The 22,540-nt window shown below is 39.8% G+C and overlaps 2 protein-coding genes across 7 annotated transcripts in view; both read left to right on the forward strand.

Moving 5' to 3' along the window:
* The window catches only part of LOC113018989 (uncharacterized), a 33,691-nt gene extending 14,994 nt beyond the window's left edge, over positions 1 to 18,697 (forward strand). For 2 of the 6 annotated variants that reach the window (XM_026162458.1, XM_026162459.1), the window contains exons 2-6: positions 5,272 to 5,399; positions 6,105 to 6,464; positions 6,798 to 6,890; positions 18,437 to 18,540; positions 18,631 to 18,697. In XM_026162458.1, the coding sequence (XP_026018243.1) occupies positions 5,333 to 5,399; positions 6,105 to 6,464; positions 6,798 to 6,890; positions 18,437 to 18,540; positions 18,631 to 18,678 (672 nt within the window). In that variant the 5' untranslated portion in view covers positions 5,272 to 5,332 and the 3' untranslated portion in view covers positions 18,679 to 18,697. Of the gene's footprint in view, positions 1 to 3,801; positions 4,030 to 5,271; positions 5,400 to 6,104; positions 6,465 to 6,797; positions 6,891 to 6,981; positions 7,080 to 7,162; positions 7,512 to 18,436; positions 18,541 to 18,630 lie in introns of those variants that run through there. The other 4 variants (XM_026162456.1, XM_026162462.1, XM_026162460.1 and 1 more) reach the window with 4 other exon arrangements.
* The window catches only part of LOC113018988 (myelin-oligodendrocyte glycoprotein-like), a 28,203-nt gene extending 9,082 nt beyond the window's left edge, over positions 1 to 19,121 (forward strand). Inside the window, exon 6 of the mRNA XM_026162454.1 lies at positions 18,689 to 19,121. The gene's annotated coding sequence lies outside the window, so the exon portion shown is untranslated. The remainder of the gene's footprint in view (positions 1 to 18,688) is intronic.
* The last annotated feature ends 3,419 nt before the right edge of the window (positions 19,122 to 22,540 follow it).

The raw sequence follows: 22,540 nt of genomic DNA on the forward strand, positions 1-22,540 counted from the left end.
ATTTCACAATCTTTAATCAGCCGTATAATGATTCAACAATTCTTTGATTAGAGGTATGATGTAACGTACGACAGTGTAATAATCTCACAGTATTGATCCAGGTGTTGTTGTCATGTTTTTATGTGCCAGTGTTTTTCATTTTTGATGATTTAAAAATGGAGATGCCATTTCTAGTTACAGCAGGTTTGTTGTCAGTGAAGATGTTCACTTTCCTTTAAAACACTCCAGTTTAAGAACAGAGAGCCGAGGTCAGCAAACAAAATGTGAAAATGAGCAATGCATGACCTATGACCTTTCCTGGATATTCAAATTCCAAGTTCCTCTGTGTTCTCCATATGAGGTGGCTGTAGAGCAGGTCCTCTACCAAAATGAAAGGGTGGTGATTTGATCCTTGGCTCCTTAAATCTGCATGCCAAATATCCTTGAGCAAAACACTAACCCTGATGCAGCCATCAGAGTGAGAATGTTAGATAGAAGGATAGAAAGAGGCCATTATTATTGGTGCTGTGGATTGTAAAGAACAATGTGGATTAGACAATCCCTTTAACACTGGTATCAAAAGTGAAATCAAATAATCAATCGGATATTATGCAAATATATAAATAAAATATAAATACCTGTTTTGAATGGCAGAAAGATGTGAGAAAGTAAGAAAGACAGAGACAGGTGGGTGAGCTCCATTCACTCTTATCAGCAGAGAGAGAGCGAGAGCGAGCTGCACACTGTGCTGTAAACTCTTTAAAATACCTCAATAAAAGCCTCCTCTGTGCCAACGAGGAGAAACTGAAACCGGAGCAGTTTCCAGCTCTGTCTGCTCGTTTGTTCCACTTTCAGCAGAAAACATTATTTGCTGCAAAAAGTGACGTCATCCTCACTTTAGCCCATTACTCACATACTGAGCTGCCATAAAGAATCATTTATACTGCTAAAATAAATGTCCTAAATATCCTGCAAGACACTAACCCTGATGCATCCATCAGAGTGAGAATGTTAGAAAGATAAAAGCACTCGAGTATAGAAGAAGTTTATGTGTGACTGGATGAATGTTGTGTAAAGTGCTCTGAGTCTCCAGGAGTCTCTGTTAAATAAGAATCAGTCCACTGATGAAACAGATCCGTTGTTGGAAACATGCTGAACATTACGGCTGATTCTTCTCAAACTGATCATCATCCTCACTTTAGCCCAGTACTCACACACTGATCCGGCATAAAGATTATATTTATACCTCATGGCAAATACGCTTTTTTTCCCCTTTTTTATTCCCTCTGACTTCTGCTACAAATATCTCATAAACAGGAGGCAGGTTCACTATAACCAAAACTACAGACTCACACATCATGTCATTGTTACAGCAAACAGCATCCACAGCAGTGCACAGTTAAGAAGACATTAAGAAAACAGTCCAACTTTTCTCTGCATCATTTCCTTTTGGGTTTTTGTGTGTTTGTGCTGAACTTATTTTCCACATCAGCACATCGATGCAGGGTCTCTGTGGTCGTCGTTATCTTATCATCTGTTTCGGCTGTCGCTGGTTTTCTGCACATTTCTTTCACTCTAAAAGTAAGAGTAAGTATGTTGCTGCTTGTGCAATCAGACTGACTCATCGTTCACTTTCTTTTGCTTGTCTGTATAAACTTTGTTGTGCCGTCAGTGATTCATTACATCACTTGTGTTTCATTGTCATTGCTGTATATTGTTAATGCCTGTTTGTTGTTTCACTGAATGAAAGTTCTGTGTTTGTAGTTTTTGTAAATTCTTTGTGTTTCGGGGATATTTAAATGCACTACAGGCGTATTCAGCTCAGTGAAAACATAACTGAAAGTCAAATAACATGTATTATTAATTTAAATTAAAAAATATATATAAAACACAGCTGATTTTTATCGTTGTTTCTTTTCCCCAATGTTTCTTTACTGGACAGTAAAACCAGAAAATGTAACATTATTCAATATTAAATACTGAAGTGACCTTCAGATCAGTCTATTGAGCTTGAAGGAGAGGTCAGAGGTCAAATGAGACATAAAATTTTTAATAATTTTACAGTGCGTTCTGTATGATCATAATACGCGTCACACTTATAGGAATCATAGTTTGATCATAAGTTATGAGGCTTTTTGTCAAACTTCCACCAATAAACCAAACTTTGACTCAGTGGTTTCAGATGTAAGCTGACTGCCTCTTTTAAATCACGTCTGTTGGTTTTAAATCAGAGAAGTTCCTGTTAGAAAAAACTGCTGAACTGATAAGAGACACGTTTACTTACATTTTATACAAACGTGTTGTCTTAAGCAGGATTTAGAGTCTAGCAGATGCAGCGCTGTCGCTCCGCTTCACCACAAAGTTATAATAAGTTATAATAAAACTATTTTTTTCTGGTCTTGATGCATCCTCAATCATCCAGGAAGGTAAAACGTAGCGCTACGTCCAGATGAACAGAATCAACTTTTGGAGATTTTTTTTCTGAATTAGTTTCCTGTATTTCAGAGTTTTTATTTCCAGAGCAAATTTTCTTATTTCAACTTTGTTTTTATTGTTTAAAAACATTTAATTTTCATTGGTTTCACTGCTAGTTTTATTTATTTTGATTATTATCACTTATTGTTGTATAGAAGGCAAATGTCACAGACAGGTAAACCAGTGCATGTGTTACAGTAAAAACCCACTGAAGTTGATTTCTCTATAATAATCCAGGATTGTCCAGGCCGCCTGCAGTGAGATTAGTTCTCAGCAGAGCTACGCCCATTCTGTGCTAAACGCATGTGCTGGAAGAGGAAGTGAGAGTGAGACTTCATTCCTATTGAGCTTTGCTGTTGCTAGCACACGTCATCTGCTTCCAGTCAAGGAAGTCAGGATGTTCGTATTGTTGGAGCTTCTGTGGAGCTAATCAATGTTGTTATTGAGAATTCATCCATTTAATTAATGTCAGAGAAACTCAGAAGTACGAGTCCTGATTTTATTTTAGATATATTAAAAATAATGGGAGCACTTTATATATTAATGCCACACTATTAAGCATAGATTAAAATGTGCTTAATTCATCATTTATATATTATTACTCCTCTTTAGTCTGTAATTTGTAAATACAGATATATTATTATAACTATAATTATGGTTGTTATTAGCAGTGATGTGAAAGCTGTACAATATCTGTATTGACTAATAGCATATAAGGAGCAGTGCAGTGCTGCCAGCACCAGTTTAACCAGCAGAGCTTCCATTGTTCTCTGCACTGACATGTCTGAGCATTTATACTGGCAGGTGGAGGATGTTACATCATCACAACATTGTAAACAGCGTTGAATCTTTGCTGCAGCTTTGATCTCACAGAGAAATGATCAAACTCACCTTCTGTATCTAACAGATTATTGGATTGATTAAAACAGTCATATATCCAAGTTAGTCTGTGGATGCTGTGCTACATACTGCTGAGTCATTAATGACACGACACGTTTCATGTTTTTCTATTATGAAAGTTCAGAGTCGCTTACTTCACCTGACAGGTCGGCTTGTTTTTATTTTTGCTCAGTGAGACACATTATAATGTCTGAGGCTTCAAACTGAACAGAAAGTGAGACGGAGCAGACTAGTTACAAACTGAGACTCGGAGTTTCTATAGAAATGATCCAAGTACAGAGTAATTTTTGTGATGCGTTAAAGCGCGACCGGCACGCAAACGTCACATTGAGATTTCCGTTAACGTCGTCACGTCATGGGACTTCATGACACTCCAGGGCTCAGTTAACCCCACCCAGATTGCAGGAGGCGGAGACTGTTACGTATATAAAAAGGGTGATCCTCACGGCTCATTCACTCATTCAGAGCGAAGCAGGCAGGGACTGATCAGACTACAGATTTCCCAAAAAAAAAAAAAAAAAAAAAAAAAAAAAAAACACCTCGCTTCAGTCAGAAAACGGAATTTTTAATCATCGATCATGTCTCTGAACAACTTCTACTTTAAGGACTCTTCCTTTTTCTCACTCCGGACTTTTCTCCTGTGCTCGGCTTTGTCCGTCTGGTCTCCTGTACACGGTAAGCCGACGTGTCCAGCTTCTAGCTGCGTGTTAGTGCAGATTACAGTGAATTTTAATGAAAAACTGGCGGATGTGAATAAGCTGAAATGACTGTTATCAGCTGTGCTGTGTTGTCCGTCACTAACAGTGTGACAGCTGTCAGTGAGTTACTTTAAAACCGGAAGAATCTTAAATCGAGAAGATAGTCAGGCAGGTTCTGACTGTGTGAAGCGACTGCTCTTAGCTTAGAGGTTTGTTTATAACAGACACGATAGAGATGATTCACCGAGCAGGTCTATGACGCGGTTATAAGTCGTGTGTTTGTCAGAGGGGAGAAAGAGCAGAGTTAGAAAAACACAACGTCCGGTGAGCCGAAACTAAAAGACTGTTTATTGACCCGGAGTGATGCAGACTGCCCGCCCACATGCTGCTGCTGACAACACGTTCCCACAAACCTGCCTCGCTTTACGACGTGATGACTCAGGAATGAGCTCAGACTGCCCACATAACTCGTTGGGTAATAATTGTTGGGTTTACTCCGTATCAACTTAACATAACAGCGCAGTGGTCACAAACTGTTTGCCTACAATTAACTCATTGACTGCCATTGACGTCTACGTCAATGGCAGTCAACGTAAGTTGAACTGAAGCCCACCAGCAGTAAAAGTAGACCTGCAAGGAGGTGCAGGGTTTGCGCACGTATGGGATTGCGCAGTGAGACAAAAATGTGGTGCAAGACTTGTTGTGTTTCACTGCCAGCCATTTGAAAATAGCTGGCAGTGAATGAGTTAATGACACACCTGACGCCGATTACGTGCGTCTACCTTAAATACCTTTACATGATCAAAACAGAAAAAGGTGACCTCTAGCGACCACATAAGGTATTAACCCAAGAATGGCTCCTACACTTCCCTGTTCAGAATAAATAAAAGCAGATTTATGATGGTTTGTGGGGATTTCTAAAGCATGTTCCTGTAAATTATCTCTGTATGCTGCTCACTGTGTTGTATTTTTCTGATTTTGGTTTAGCTAGAATAAGTTTTTAGAGATATTTAGGTGTTGCTAAATAAATCTCTTAAATCTAGTAGATTTCTGTTGGTTGTTGTTGTTGTTGCTCTCAGCCACCAGCTAACATTAGTAGTTGGTCAGTATCGTAGCTGCTGAACTAAATTTTGTCATGTTGTTTTGTAGTAAAAGTGTAAATATAAACTGAGCAGCATGTCTGTGTGTTGAGATGTAACAGTTATATTTTTGTCTGCAGCCTGAATGTGAAGATGAAGAAGAAGATCTGGATCCCCACAGACTGTTAAGAAGATGACATCATGGATTTCATGCCTTTCCTTGTGGTCCCACTGTGGACTTCAATTCTTCACTTGGATTTTGTTAAAGGTAAATAACGTTTCTATTACGTTCTAGTTCATTGGATTAGCACAGACTCTGTGTTTACCTTATTTACTGTATTTCCATGAATGTTGGCACACATTTCAATAAATCACTGCATCCATTTCACATTTTCCTACAAAGAATTGAAAGCAATGAAATGCAGCTCAATACTTCCACAGCTTTGTATTCACTCTTTGTATTGCTCTTCTTTGCAGAATGTGTTTACGTGTTTCCCCACACTTACACAATATATCATATATGGAAGTATAATGGGACAATACATTATATAAACACATATATAACGTTTGATAATACTGTTTGATATATGAGAGCCTTAATTTAACAGAGTATTGTGAGAGACTTTGATATTTTGCCTTTCATATATAAGTAATGTGGGGAATGCAGAATAGTTTATGCTTGCTCAGGGAAGCTTATTTCAGATAATCTAATTCAATGTTATTTATTGTCAGTTTACTTTTGGTCGAATATGTGGGATTCCCAAATATTATACATGTTGTTTGTAATAAGTGTCAATGTTGATTTATTATAGTCAAACCAAGTTTGTATAAGCAAACAATATTGTTTTCAATGTCTTTGAAATTTCACATGTATGTCAGTAATGTACAATATGGACAGGCATGTGTCAGGAAAGTAAAGTTTGATGTTGTATAAAGTTGTGAGTGTGTCTGCTCCTCTCTGTCTCCTCAACAGGATCATTTGTAGTGGATGTGACACAGAGCTCCTATCAGGCAGAGGAGAACCACAACATCACACTGGAGTGGACGTTCACCACCAAACCAGACACGCCCCTCTCAGCACTGAAGATCCGCTGTAGCCTGATAACTGATCAGAAACCCTTAACTCTGTATTATCTTCGTGATGGTGTCGAGTTCTCAGAGGATCAGGACAAAAAGTTTTCAGGACGAGTCCAGAGTGACAAAGACGCCCTCAGAGAAGGACGAATCAGACTCCAGCTGTCCAGACTCAGGACTGAGGACTCGGGTCTGTACCTGTGTGAGGTGGACACAGGTTATGGCCACGGCTACAACAGCTGCAGAGTCACCGTCTCTGGTAAGACAATTCACTTATACACGTCTGATCACTGTGATCTTAGTCTGGAACCTGAGATAAGAATGTTCTTATAAATCTAACATCAAACGAGAAGATTTTTGGTCTCTTTGATAGTTCCCACAGCTGTCGTGGATGTTTGTTTGTTTTCTACAGACATACATATCATTGTGTTCAGAAGTTTTACACACACATCATCACAGGCTTGAAATTGATGGTAATTTTGGGCTTTTAATTGTTTCTTTGAACTCAACAGCATTCGTCTTTATATTATATTAGTCTTTATATCATTTTTATCAATCGATTATGACTCAAATTATTTTTGTGGTTTTCTAGATGCAAACTTCACTAAATCCTCGACAATGAAGATACCACTGCTTTCCAGAAGCCTCCAAACTCCAGATCATCAGGACACGACTCCAACAAATGGTGAGAAAACAGTCCAACTCTTCTCTGCATCATCCCTGTTTGGGGGTTTTTGTGTATTACTTTGTGTAACTTCTTGTCTTTTCTACTTCAGCAGGTCGATCCAGGGTCGCTGTGGTTCTTCTCATCGCTTTTATATCGGCTGTTGCTGGTCTTACTGTATATTTTTGCTGCCATCATCAGCATCAAACTGTAAGTAAGAAACAAACAAATAAACACAAACTTGTTGTTGCTTCTTGTGCCGTCAGAATGAGTCATTATTCTCCTTCTTTCAGCAGAAGCATCCAGAGGAGGATGAGACAGGAACAGAAACACTGCCAGTCTAGCTGACTTGCTCAAAGGAACATTAGTGTGAATGAAGCTGAGCGTGTTAGAGATATACCTTTGCTTGATCTTTAGTCATGTTGGAGATTTAAACCAGCAACCGCAGGGACACACTCAGGACGCTAAAATCTCGTGGAGAGACTGAGCTGAATCCCAGAGTCCTCCAAACTTCAAGAAACAGAAAATGGATCCAACCTTTCTCTTCATCATTTCTGTTTTTGCGTTAAAATTGATCTTTTTGGCGGGGGGTTACTCTTTTACATAAGAATAAAGGAGACCATTAATGCAACAGGAACTATATATTGCCTCATGTGTTTTCTGTTGCTTTACTTACTGCCCTGAATTGTGCTGTCTCTTTCCGACACCTGTGTTTATTTTGTCAACCCTTTTTCATTCAGATTTTTTTTTTTTTTGGCTTTCTGGACTCTGGGAGTTTTTTGGGGGGATATAAAGTATCTGAATCAATGTTTCTGATTCTGAATATTGGGAGCAGGACCACGCCTCCAAACACACTCCTTCCGGTTCTCATCTGTATAGGTTCCCCCAGTTCTAAAAGTTGTTCGTTCTCATTCATGTGCCCCATCCTCCCTCCCCTTTTCAGTTCTTTAACTTCTTCACCTCTATTTAATACAGGGGTGTAACTCCAGGCCTCGAGGGCCGGTGTCCTGCAGGTTTTAGATGTGTCCTTGATCCAACACAGCTGATTTAAATGGCTAAATTACCTTCTCAACATGTCTTGTAGTTTTCCAGAGGCTGGTAATGAACTAATCATTTGATTCAGGTGTGTTGTGTTATCCCAGGGTGAAAACTAAAACCTGCAGGACACCGGCCCTCGAGGCCTGGTGTTCCCCACTCCTGATTTAGTACATGGGGATCTGCCAGACCCAGGAGCCCTGCCAATCCTCTTTGAGGCCTTTCCCAAATTGTAGCTCTATTCATGGCCAAGCCATTCACCTTAACCTACTAAAAAATGACAGCCGTCAGTGAGTGTGTGACGATCCATAGGCAGACACTGATAATGACCTTTTTCTGTTCAGTTCAGCGACCGTATCTTCATTCATATGAAGTGTGATCGTAGTCAAATGTTATCGGAAACTATGATTGCGATGTGTGCATTAAATTTTCATATTTAAGGAAGACATTGCAGTTAAACTATTCTCAGCAATGCTGCAAACTCTGACATGATACCAAGCAAATGCAGTATTATTGATACATTTAACTTCCAATAGCACCTTATGTACTAAAAGATCATTTATTAGTACAATGATGATAAAAATGGAAGGATAAACAGGCCAGTGTCACACTAACTAAACATAACTAAATGGATAAAACACATGGTCCAAGGTCAGAGCCAGCTACACCATGAGTCACACTTTACATGTAGATCTGTCCTCTAAGACCAGGGGTCGGCAACCTGCGGCTCTTTAGTCCTTATACTGCGGCTCCGCGTGGTTTGGGAAAATAAATTAGAAGTATTTAGCTGAAGTGTATTTTATTTATGTTCTTTTTTAACTTGTAGTTCTAAATTGGAAGATTATTGTAATATTGAAATATAAATATCAAATTATATTCTATTATTTTTTCATCGCTCAAGATAAGCGTTACACTGGCGGAAGCCGGTATACCCGCCGAAATGCCGCGCATTTATCGAGACTTTCAAACCCAGGTAGGCCAATTATGGCTCTTCGGATCCACATTATGTCAGCAGCTATTCTCCACTGTGAACTATGTTAAAAACAAACACCGCTCACGCCTCACAGATGACAGCTTACAGTCCTGCGTAAAGATGAAAGCCCCGATTTGCAGACGCTGTGCGCAGAGGTTCAGGAGCAGAAGTCCCATTGTAAACATATCACGGTAGACCCGACGATGTTTGTATGAACACGCTTTTCAGCATCTCTTTATTGACCACTTTTCACACACGGTTCAAAGCTCAATGCTTGAATGTGATTGGTTGACTTCTAAGCTTTCTGGGATTTAGTGTCATCAGGTTTGTTCTGCACACTACCAAGGAAAGCTTAGTGTTAGGTTTTATTTTCAAATAATTCAAAAATAAGTATTTAAAATACATAAATTCCTAAATGTCTTTTCCAAAAGACAAATTCTTTCCAAGTTCAGCTTTGTATCATCTTTCATGTCTCATGGATCAATGCCTTTTAAACCTGAGCAACACCTCAACCTGAAGGATTTAATCGTGTTTCAGAAATGCAAAACTTTTTAAAAACACAAGTGATGCACAAATCCCCAAAACACCGTACAGTCATTGGGTAACAACAACAACGCTTTTAATAATAAATAAATAAAGCTGAGAACACAGCACTTTGATTCTGAGTTAAAAGTCAGTAAATAAAAAGAGTTTAACAGGTAGAAACAGCCAATGAGATCCTCAGTGTGTTGTTGTTGTTTTAAACAACAGTTTCTGATTAAAGTAGAAAATGAGAACAGTCCGGAGTCAAAGCTGAACATTTCTGCCTCTTTTATTTTCCCTTCAGTAAATACTTGAATATTATAATGTGGAGAAATAAGTGTATGCAGTGGCACGTGCTTGGAGTATTGTCACATGACCAGAGCTGTTTACTTCCTGGTCTTCGAGAAAGTGGATGTCCACGGCGAAGCTGCCAAAGAAAAGGTCAGTAAAGGACGTTAAAATACACGGAGGGGAAATATTTTTGCTACACGTGATTTTTATGGTGTCTGCAGTGATGTTATACTCACATGTGATTACTCGAAGTTGTGTTTGCAGCAGAGTTTAGTGTTAACGGCCACAGTAGCTCGTTCGTTTCTCTGTATTGTTGTAGTGGGGACATCGTGTGTTTGAGTCACGGCACAGAAACACAGAGGGACAGCGCTGATTTTTATTTTTAATGTATTTAAATGATTTTAATGAGCAGAGCTTCCTTTGCTCTCTGCACACAATACTGACATGTGACACGCTGCGGGTGGAGGAGGCGAGTGGGTGAAACCATGACCCTGCAGATTTTAGTCAGAGACGCTAAAATCCTTCAGACACGGAGCGAGCAGCTCAGCCTCGTTTCACCTGAAGCAGAATCAGGATGTGATCAAACTTTCTGTCTCTCTTTTGTTATCAGTGCGAAAAATTACAACAACATGTTTGTTTGAGTCTCGAAGAAAAGCGAGACGATCCCTAAAAGTTTATTTTGTTCATCTGAATGTTTTCAGTGGGAGAAACATTTCGTCACTGATCCACGTGACTTCTTCAGTCTCAGCTGACTGCAGGTTTCTTGTAAACACCTTATAAGGTTGAGGGCACCTCATCCGTGGGGATGCTGTTCGCTCTGTGTTGTAGCGTCTTCAAGACACCCAGTTTATGCTCCAGAGGATGATGGTTTTAAATATGAGATTTGATTGTCACCCAGGTGTCGTCCACATACCTGAACCAATGACTTGGTGGTGATCCAGGGTAGGATAGCACCGCCCTCTGAGATAACAGCAGGGTTAGAGAGTCAGTGTCTGTGCCAATAACAATCCAAATAAAGTCATTTATGAGACTGAGACTGTCTTCCTGTGATAGTGAGAGTGAAAGTATGAAAGCATGCAAACACCGCCCTGAAACTCCCGTCACATCACCAGGTAACTCCTATTTATAAACAATGATGATGTCATCAAGGAAATAAGGAAATGACTGAGTGAGTTTACAGTGTTTATGCTGTGAGAGCTCAGTGTCGCCAGATGGGCTACTCACTCGCCCTATTGCTCTCGCTCTCTGTTTGTCACGTGTACACTAATTGCAGCGTGGCGCCTGCACTGCCTCGCAGGTTTCCTCCCGTTCATTCCTCCCTTGCTCCTGCAAGCAGCATTGCGAGCGGATATATCATCAGGATAAACCGGGTGGTCTTAGTCTGGCTACGCCACAGCCACAGGTAGGCTGCACGTTTGTCCTGCGATTCTTTCTTCTTTGGGACATTTGAGTTGTTGAGTTGTAAGCTCGTGTTTGTGTCGACGAGCAACACTCATCATAAAAGTGTTACCAGTGTTTGTTTACATGGCTCTCCCTCTGAGGGAATCCCTCTGATGACATCAGACATGAGAGATGTTTATGAAAGCGTGTGAGAGGTCATGTGGAATGACTGACACAGCCAGGGACAGGTCAGGCGATAGGTCATGAGTGTATGACCAGTTTCAGACTGAACTGCTTCTCTCTCTCGCTCTCTGCAGTTTTTATTTTTCTTTAGTATTTTCTAATACTTTCACTTCAGCTTGGAACATTTCATTTGTTCAACATCAGCTTGATTTAAGCTGCTAAATCTAAAACAACTGTGGGTCAGTAATAACTAATCCATCAGTGTTTGCACCTAAACCTCTCACTGCTTGGCTGCAGCAGGAGAGGCGTCCTTCAACCTGACGAAACAAGATGACCTCTCACCTTTATCATTAACACACTGAGGCTGTATCAGTCCCACTCCCAGTGACAATTTCACAGTTATCACCTGACCTAAATAATTTTATGATCAACTTATTCATTGCTAACATGTTTAGGAGCCATTCATGATTAAAATATGTGTTACAGTGTAGTTATAGTTAGTTGTATTATTGTTCTGTTTCCTCACAGTTTCCAGCTGTGTTCACTTTATCTGCAAATTTTCATGTGTTCACACAACAGCTGGATTCAAAGATGTAAATCCAGAAAACTGTTCCAGTAATAAAGTAAACACACTGCTGAAAATAAGTGAACAGGATTCTTTTGACACTTAAGGTTTAAAAAGAAAAAATATGAAGGTAGCGAGGAAAAAATCGACCGGAAGAGAGCACAGATCTAAGACCAGAGGAATGAACTCTGTCGTTGTTCATTCAGTGTTTACTTTGTTTGGTAAACAAGGAAGGAGTTCCCTCTTCATTCCTTTTGGTGACGAAAAGGAATGAACTACAAATAACAGAGTTATAAATAACTCATAATGTGTCAGAAACTACGTCACAATAGAGTGTCTCCCAGCGCAACACAGTTTTTCATGACTCCTGAACTCTCCAGTAATAAACCTGCTGTGTTATATTTAGACTCAAACAATATTTAAAGGCACTGCTTAAATGGCACAAAATGTGCAAAAGTGTGAATCTGAATCTTCTCTACTGAGCTTTAAAAGACATAAAACTGTGAGTATCTGAGTGAGTTTTTATGTTCTTAATGTTCTCATCTGTGTAAATCCACATAAGTGTGTTTCAGTAAAAAGTCATAAGGAATCATAAAACTGCTGCTGGAAACAAAGCAAATAATGAATCTGGGTCACAGATCTCGACCAGGTGTTGGTTGGTGGATGTTGCACCCAACAACCAACACCCATCATAAAAGTGTTTCCTGTGTTTGTTTACATGGTTCTCCCTGCGTAGTGAAGCAGGAGGGAATCCCTCTGATGACATCAGATGTTATGTAAAAGATGTTTATAAAAGCGTGTGAGAGGTCGTGTGGAATGACTGACACTCCCAGTGACAGATCCACTGAGAGTTATCGCCTGACCTGAGATCATGAGTTCATGACCAGTTTCAGACTGAACTGTTTTTCTGGGTCGATGCTTTACAATAAAGTGCCTGACAACTGTTGTTGTAAAATATACACATACACACACACACACACACACACACACACACACACACACACACACACACACACACACACACACACGAAGTTGGTGGTTTGATCCTTGGCTCCTCAAATCTGCATGCCATCAGTTTCTTGGCAGTGTACAGTTAAGGTTCTTCTAGGTTCAGAGGTCTGCCTCTTTGAAGACGTCCTTATTAGGTTCATCAGTTATTCTAAACTGGATGTGAGGAAACTAAAGTGCTTGAAGTGCTCAGATTAAAGTGCAGCATGGAGATAAAAATCTGACTTGTGGTTAGAAACACTTTGAGTGGCAGTAAGACTGAAATCAGAGCAGAGATCATGTGATCCACCTGAGCTGCCATTTTTGTTTTGTGTTCTTTTTTTTCCTTTAAAACATGAACCAGAGTATCAGGAGATTCATAAAAACATAACATCTATAAATATTCATACTTCATAATCTGACTGCTGATCTCAGTAAGTCAACAGTTGGCCTGAGCTCAGATTGTCACATGTGATCAAAGAGGAGCCAAAACTGCACTTTTTTTAATGACAGAATTTCTTAAAGTGATCTAAAAATGTAACATTATTCAACATTAAATACTGAAGGGACCTTCAGATCAGTCTGACCTTGAAGAAGAGGTCAGAGGTCAAATGAGACATAATATTTTAAATCATTTTACAGAGCGTTCATACTGTACATGTCATACTTGTAAGAGTCACAGTTTCATCAGAAGTTATGAGGCTTTTTGTCAAACTTCCACCAATAAACCAACAACATCCACCGCTTCCTCCTGTAAATCACGTCTGTTGGTTTTAAATCAGATAAGTTCCTGTTAGAAAAAGCTGCTGAACTGATAAGAGATGAAGCACGTCTTACCTATTTTAGACAAACTGATTACACGTGTTGTCTTAAGCAGGATTTACAGTCCAGCTGACGCAGCGCTGTCAGCTCTGCTCCAGCGAAAAGTTAATAAAACAAAGTTTTCTCTGAATAAGTTTTTTATTTCCAGAGCAAATTTTCTTATTTCAACTTAGTTTTTATTGCTTAAAAACGTTTAATTTTTCTTGGTTTCAGTCTAGTTGTATTTCTTTTAATTATTATCATTTAGTGTTGCATAGAGCGCAAATGTCAGAGACAAGATTTAGGTAAACCAGTGCATGTGTTACAGTAAAAACCCACTGAGGTTTATTTCACTCTAATTGTCTTGGATTATCCAGGCCGCCTGCGGTGAGATTAGTTCCCAGTAGAGGCAGTGGCCAAAAGTAGTGGTTGCTACATGCAGTCTGTGGGAAACACGTGTGCTGTAAGAAGAAGTGAGAGTGAGAGTGTATTCCCCTCAAACTTTGCTGCCATTAATACATCATCTGCTTCCAGTGAAGCACAGACTGTAAACAGCTGCAGAAACAGGATGTTCGTGTTGTTGGAGCTTCTGTGGAGCTAATCAATGTTGTTATTGAGAATTCATCCATTTAATTAATGTCACAGAAACTCAGAAGTACGAGTCCTGATTTTCTTTTAGATATATTAAACATAATGGTAGCACTTATATATTAAAGCCACACTATTAAGCATAAATAAGGTATTTAAAACGTGGTTAATTCGTCATTTATATATTATTACTCCTCTTTGGTATGTTATTAATAAATACATATATTATTATGACTCTGATTATGGTTGTTATTAGCAGTGATGTAATACATGGTGTATACAAATACAATATCTGTATTGACTAATAGCATATAAGGAGCAGTGCAGTGCTGCCAGCACCAGTTTAACCAGCAGAGCTTCCATTGTTCTCTGCACTGACATGTCTGAGCATTTATACTGGCAGGTGGAGGATGTTACATCATCACAACATTGTAAACAGTGTTGAATCTTTGCTGCAGCTTTGATCTCACAGAGAAATGATCAAACTCACCTTCTGTATCTAACAGATTATTAGATTGATTAAACAGTCATATATCCAAGTTAGTCTCTGGATGCTGTGCTACATACTGCTGAGTCATTAATGACACGACACGTTGTGTCAACATGACTTTCATGTTTTTCTATTATGAAAGTTCAGAGTCGCTTACTCCACCTGGCAGGTCGGCTTGTTTTTATTTTTGCTCAGTGAGACACATTATAATGTCTGAGTCTTCAAACTGAACAGAAAGTGAGACGGAGCGGACTAGTTACAAACTGAGACTCGGAGTTTCTATAGAAATGATCCAAATACAGTAACTTTTGTGATGCGTTAAAGCGCGACCGGCACGCAAACGTCACAGTGAGATTTCCGTTAACGTCGTCAGGTCATGGGACTTCATAACACTCCAGGGCTCAGTTAACCCCACCCAGATTGCAGTAGGCGGAGACTGTTACGTATATAAAAAGGGTGATCCTCACGGCTCATTCATTCATTCAGAGCGAAGCAGGCAGGGACTGATCAGACGACAGATTTCCAAAAAAAAAAAAAAACTCGCTTCAGTCAGAAAACGGAACTTTTAATCATCGATCATGTCTCTGAACAACTTCTACTTTAAGGACTCTTCCTTTTTCTCACTCCGGACTTTTCTCCTGTGCTCGGCTTTGTCCGTCTGGACTCCCGTACAAGGTAAGCCGACGTGTCCAGCTTCTAGCTGCGTGTTAGTGCAGATTACAGTGAATTTGAATCACATACTGGCGGATGTGAATAAGCTGAAATGACTGTTATCAGCTGTGCTGTGTTGTCCGTCACTAACAGTGTGACAGCTGTCAGTGAGTTACTTTAAAACCGGAAGAAGCTTAAAACGAGAAGATTGTCAGGCAGGTTCTGACTGTGTGAGGTTTGTTTATAACGGACACGATGGCGGTGATTCACCGAGCAGTCTGTGAGCAGGTCAGGTTTATGAGAGCCGTGTGTTTGTCAGAGGAGAGAAAGAGCAGAGTTACAAAACACAACGTCCGGTGAGCCGAAACTAAAACCCTGTTTATTGATCCGGAGTGATGCAGATTCAGTCCGCACATGCTGCTGCTGACTACACGTGTTTCCACAAGCTAATGTGTTTTTATAGAAAACACATTAGCTTGACAATCATGACCCCATCAGGAATTACATCTGACTGCCGACGTGGCTCGTTCGTCCAATCAGGTGTCTGTGCGTGTTTTGTAGTTTACTCTGGATTTGTAGTTTAAAATTTTTAATAAATGAAATTAGTTGGTTATTAAATCTGAACTCGCAGCGAGGTTAAACAGTCAGTCTTAACAAGTAAATAATTAGAAGGGCAACATGAATCAGTGAAAACAGCAGACTGTGTGATGGTTGACTTAAATCAGCTTGATACAGTAAAACTTACTGAGGATGAGTCACACGAACTATTATTATGAATAAATACTTGTGTTGTTTCTTAGAACTTGGATGAGCATCAATCTGATCAATCAGTTTGTGTTGTTAAACTTTAATAAACACGTTATTGCTTGATAAAGTTTTATTATAGTGAAATAAAATGTTCAATTTAAACAGTTTTTATTCATTATCAAGAAAAGCATAAAACATAACAAAGCAGACAAAAAAGAAAGAAAAGAAAAAAACCCCAAAGGGAATATATTAAAGTCATTATATACCTGTACAAATTCACATATGGGGTAAAGAGGAGAGAGAGAAAAAACAACATTTTCACTCAATTAGCCACAGATTTAGAAAGAGAAAAAGATAAACTCCAAGAGTGAATTGTTGTCCTTTACGCTTACTTCCTATTTAACTGAGAACATCTTAATCACAACCAACCCCCCTCAACAGTTGGGACAAATCATTTGGCAAATAAGAAAGCAAAGGGGACCAAACATTGAGAAAGAGACCCTCATTTCCTCCTAAAATAGCAGCAGTTCTTTCGTGAGGAATAACTTTAAATAATTCTCTGTACCACAAAGTCACAGAGGGAGGTTTATCCTTAACCCAATTAATGAGAATACATTTCCTAGCTACCAGCAATAGTTTGTCACATAATTTGCGCTGCAAGTAATTCAATGTTACTTCTTTTTGAGGATAGGCCAAGAAGAAAATACCCGGGTCCCTTTTGAATCAGGTTGTTAAAATATCACTTAGTTCTTGAGAAATGAAGCTCCAAAATCTTTTGATTAATTTACCATTCCAAAAGTAATGAAAAAAAGTGCCAGTTTCTTTTTGACATTTACTACAAAAATGGGAAATATGAGGTGCAATCTTATGCAAGACATTAGGAGCTATATAAAGGCGATGTATGATTTTTGTATTGGGTTTCTTGCAAGTAAAAGTGGAACTACTCATGTTAATGGCTCCTTTCCACTCCTCTTCGGTATATTGATTATTAAGATCTCTCTCCCATTTATGAATAGCGCTCAATCTGTTGCTACTGAGAGTAGATAGGAGAGAGTAAAAGGCTGAGATAAAATGAGTTCTGTCTTTTCGCTTAATAAGAAATGTCTCAATAACATCTATTTAACTATTTCTGAAGGACTGGTGGAATTCTAGAATGAACGAAGTTACGAACCTGGGAGAAAGCCAAAAAAGTGGTCTCTAGGAATATTAAAATTTGACTGCAATTGCTCAAAGTTCATCAGTGTGATGTTTTGATACAAATCACCAATTACCCTTAATCCCTTTTTCTGCACTTATCGAACATACTGCCGAGACATCCTGGAACAAATCTTTGGCTTCTCAGTAAAGGAGTCAAGAATGAAGTGCAATCTTCTCTACCCAACCTTTTACACATTTCCCCCAGACCCTTATTGTATTATAAATTGATTGGGTATTCTTAATCCCCATTTGTAATATTGTTTTTGAAATAAAATGTTAGAAATTCAGGACCACAGACGGTACACACGAGGGTCAGTTAGCCTGTAACAGAACAACAAACAGCACATGTCTGAAATTTTGTTTGCGATATTAAGAAAGACTTACATAACAGCACAGAGGCCAGTGGGGCTGTTCATGATCTCCAGGTCTTTGGTGTGTAACTCGACAGGGGTCTGTGGATGTTCTGTAGGAGTTCAGGAGGTTTAATTTTCTGTCTGTTTCCAGGTGAGGTTCTGGTGATTGGTTCAAATCTTCCAATCATCGCTGCTCCTGGTGATGATGTCATCCTGCCGTGTCACCTGGAGCCCATGTTCGATGTCCAGGGTCTGACGGTGGAGTGGTCCAGACCCGACCTCAAACCTGACCCGTCCGACCGGCTCAGCCGAGTGGGGTACGTTCACCTATACAGGGACAGGAAGGAGGTCCCCGACATGAAGATGGCCTCGTACTTCAGGAGGACGGAGCTGTTCATGGACGACATGAAACACGGGACATTTCACTGAAGATCCTGAACGTGTCGGAGGAAACAACGGCAGATACAGATGTTTCATCCCCAAGCTGCAGAGCAGAGTGAAAGCTGCTGTTGTTGAACTTGTAGTCGGTGAGAGATTTGTTTTGTTGATGTTTGTGGTTCCAACTCAAAGTTGTTTTTGTCCCCAATACAAACTTTCAGCCTAATTTTAATAACAGATTTTGACTGTTTTGTCTTTTAGATTCAAACTTTGCTAAAACCTCAACGACAGAGACGCCGCTGCAAACTCCAGATCCTCAGGACACTACTCCAACAAACGGTGAGAACACAGTCCAACTCTTCTCTGCATCATCCCTGTTTGGGGTTTTATGTATTTGTGGTGACCTTCTTGTCTTTTCTACATCAGCAGGTCGATCCAGCGTCGCTGTGGTTCTTCTCATCGCTTTTATATCGGCTGTAGCTGTTGCTGGTCTTATTGTATATTTTTGCTGCCATCATCAGAATCGAACTGTAAGTAAGAAAGAAACAAAGAAACAAACACAAACATGTTGTTGCTTCTTGTACCGTCAGACTGACTCATTATTCTCCTTCTTTCAACAGAAGCATCCAGAGGATGATGAGACAGAAACAGAACCACTACCAGTCTAGTCTAGTGTTGGTGTTAATGGAGCTGAGAGCAGCAGAGATTTATCTGTGCTGGATCTTCATTCAGATTGGGGCCTCGTCCGGTTTATTTATCGAGCTCATTTTCACATAAACAAAGTGACGTACAAGAAAACCCAGAGTGGAAGATCAGAGGATCTAAACAGGAAATATTTCTTACAGACGTCTTCAGTCAGAGTTGCTGCTGTCAGACTCTGGAGGATCTGCTTGGAAACATCAAGCAGTGAAACTGATGGATTTCCTCCTTCAGTACAAAACTGTGAAGTTCAGCCTGGAGAAGAAACACTCCTCTGCCTCACTGTCAGCATGTTTAATCTAAGTTATTTAGTCTTTACCTCACTGGTTAAGGTGCACTTAAATCTTTTAGTGAGACCTCAAAGTGTCTCTGATGGACAAATTAAAATGAAAATTAAAACTGTTTTGGAAAAAACGTCATATATCCAAGCTTAGTCTGTGGATGCTGTCTACCAATACTTGCTCGATCACTTAATGACACGACCACGTTCATGTTTTCTATTATGGAAATTCAGAGTCGCCTTACTTCACCTGACAGGTCGCTTTGTTGTTATTTTTGCTCTGTGAGACCACATTACAATGTCTGAGTCTTCAAACTGACAGAAAAGTTGAGCGGAGCAGAATTAGTTACAAACTGAGGGACCTGGAGTTTTCTATACGAATGAATCCAAGTAACAGAGTAATTTTTGTTGATTGCGTTAAAGCGCGACCGGCACGCAAACGTCACATTTGAGATTCCGTTAACCGTCGTCAGTCCATGGGACTTCATACAGCTGCCAGGGCTCAGTTAACCCACCCAGATTGCAGTAGGCGGAGGACTGTTACGTTATATAAAAGGGAGGAATCTCACGGTCATTCACTCATTCAGAGCGAAGCAGGCAGGACTGACAGACTACAGATTTCCAAAAAAAAAAAAAAAAAAAAAAAAAAAAAAAAAAAACACCTCGCTTCAGTCAAAACGAATTTTTAATCATCGTCTAGTGTCATCTGAAACACCTTCTTACTTTCAAGGACTCTTCTTTTTCTCACTCCGGACTTTCTTCCTGTGCTGCGCTTGTCGTTCTGGTCTCCTGTACACGGTAAGCCGGACTTCCAGCTTCTAGCTGCGTGTTGTGGCATTACAGTGAAATTTAAAAATGAAAAACTGGCGATGTGGGAATAGCTGAAATGACTGTTTTCAGCTGTGCTGGATTGTCCCGTCACTAACAGTGTGAGAGCTGTCAGTGATTACTTTAAACCGGAAGACTTAAAACGAGAAGATGTCAGGCAAGGTTCTGACTGTGTTGAAGCGACTCTTCAGCTTAGAGGTTTGTTTAGTAACAGACACGATAGAGGATGATTCAACCGCGAGCAGGGTCTTGAACGCGGTAATAAGTGCGTGTGTTTGTCAGAGGGAGAGAGCAGAGTAGAAAACACACAACGCCGGTAGCCCGAAACTAAAGACTGTCTTATTGACCGAGTGATGCAGACTGCCCGACCCACCATCTGCTGCTGACACACTTCCCACAAACCTGCCTCGCTTACGACGTGATGGACTTCAGGAATGAGCTCAGACGCCCCACATAAACTCGTGGGGTAATAATGTTGGGTTTACTCCGTATAAACTTACATAACAGCGCAGTGGTCACAAACTTAAAGTTTTGCCTACAATTACTCAATGACTGCCATTGACGTCTACGTGTCAATGGCAGTCAACGTAGTGTAACTGAAGCCCACCAGCAGTTAAAAGTAGACCTGCAAAGGAGGTGCAGGCGTTTGCGCACGTATGGGATTGCGCAGTGAGACAAAAATGTGGTGCAAGACTGTTGGTGTTTTCACTGCCAGCCATTGAAAAATAGCTGGCAGTGAATGAGTTAATGACAACCTGACCCGAACGTGGGTCTACCTAAATACCTTTACATGAATCAAACAGAAAAGGTGACCTCTAGCGACCACATAAGGTATTAACCCAAGAATGGCTCCTACACTTCCCTGTTCAGATATACAAAAGCAGATTTAATGATGGTTTGTGGGATTTCTAAAGCATTTCCTGTAAATTATCTCTGTATGCTGCTCACTGTGTGTGTATTTCTGATTTTTGGTTTAGCTAGAGAATAAGTTTTTAGAGAATTTAGGTTGTGCTAATAAAAATCTCTTAGAATCAGTAGAATTCTGTTGGTTTTGTGTTTGTGCTCTCACACCAGCTAACATTATAGTGTTCAGTATCGTACGCTGCTGAACTAAATTTTGTATGTTGTTTTTGTAGTAACAAGTGGTAAATATAAACTGAGCAGATTCTGTGTGTGAGATAACAGTTATATTTTTGTCTGCAGCCTGAATGTGAGATGAAGAAGAAGATCTGGATCCCCACAGAGCTTTTAGAAGATGACTTCATGGATTTCAATGCCGTTTTCCTTGTGGTCCCACTGTGGACTTCAATTCTTCACTTGGATTTGTTAAAGGTAAATAACGTTTCTATTACGTTCTAGTTCATTGGATTAGCACAGACTCGTGAGTTTACCTTTACTGTATATTCCATGAATGTTGGCACACCATTTCAATAAATCACTGCATCCATTTCACATTTCTACAAGAATGAAAGCAATGAAATGGCGCTCAATACTTCCACAGCTTTTATTCACTCTTTGTATTGCTCTTCTTGCAGAAATGTGTTTACGTGTTTCCCCACACTTACACAATATATCATATATGGAAGTGATAATGGGACAATACTTTATAAACACATATTAACTTTGTAATACTGTTGATATATGAGGCCTTAATTAAACCAGATATTGTGAGAGACTTGATATTTTGCCTTTCATATAAAGTAATGTGGGAATGCAGAATATGTTTTATGCTTGCTTCGGAAGCTTATTTCAGATATCTAATTCAATGTTATTTATTGTCAGTTACTTTTGGGTCGAATATGGGGATTCCCAAATATTATACATGGTGTTTGTAATAGTGCAATGTTTGATTTATTAGTAGTCAAACCAAGTTTGTATAAGCAAACATATTGTTTTCAAATGTCTTTGAAATTTTCACATGTATGTCAGTATGGACAATATGGACAGGCATGGTGTAGGAAGTAAAGTTTGATGTTGTATAAAGTTGTGAGTGTGTCTGCTTCCTCTCTGTTCCCCAACAGGATCTTTGTAGTGGAGTGACACCAGAGGCTCGCTATCAGGCAGAGGAGAACCACAACATCACACTGGAGTGACGTTTCACCACCAAACCAGACACGCCCCTCTCAGCACTGAAGATCCGCTGTAGCCCCTGATAACTGATCAGACACCTTAATCTCTGTATATCTCAGTGATGGTGTCGAGTTCTCAGGGAGGATCAGGAACAAAAAGTTTTCAGCGACGAGTCCAGATGACCAAAGACCCCCTCAGGAAGGACGAATCAGGACCCAGTTTGCTGTCCAGACTCAGACTGAGGGACTCGGGTCTGTACCTGTGTGAGGTGGGACACAGGTATGGCACGGCTAAAACAGCTGCAGAAGTCCACCGTCTCTGCTCAGACATTCCTTATACACGTCGATCACTGTGATCTTAGTCTGGAACCTGAGATAAGAATGTGCTACTAAATCTAACATCTAACGAGAGATTTTTGTCTCTCTTTGATAGTTTCCCACAGCGTCGTGATGTTTGGTTGGTTTCTACGACATACATATCTTGTGTCAGAAGTTTACACCAACCATCATCACAGGCTTTAATTGATGGTATTTTGGGCTTTAATGTTTCTTTGAAACTCACAGCAATTCGTCTTTTAATATCATATAGTCTTTATCATTTTTATCATCGATTATGACTCAAATTATTTTTGTTGGTTTTCGTAGATGCAAACT

This window comes from Astatotilapia calliptera, chromosome 3, assembly GCF_900246225.1.
Source record: "Astatotilapia calliptera chromosome 3, fAstCal1.2, whole genome shotgun sequence".
NCBI lineage: Eukaryota > Metazoa > Chordata > Actinopteri > Cichliformes > Cichlidae > Astatotilapia > Astatotilapia calliptera.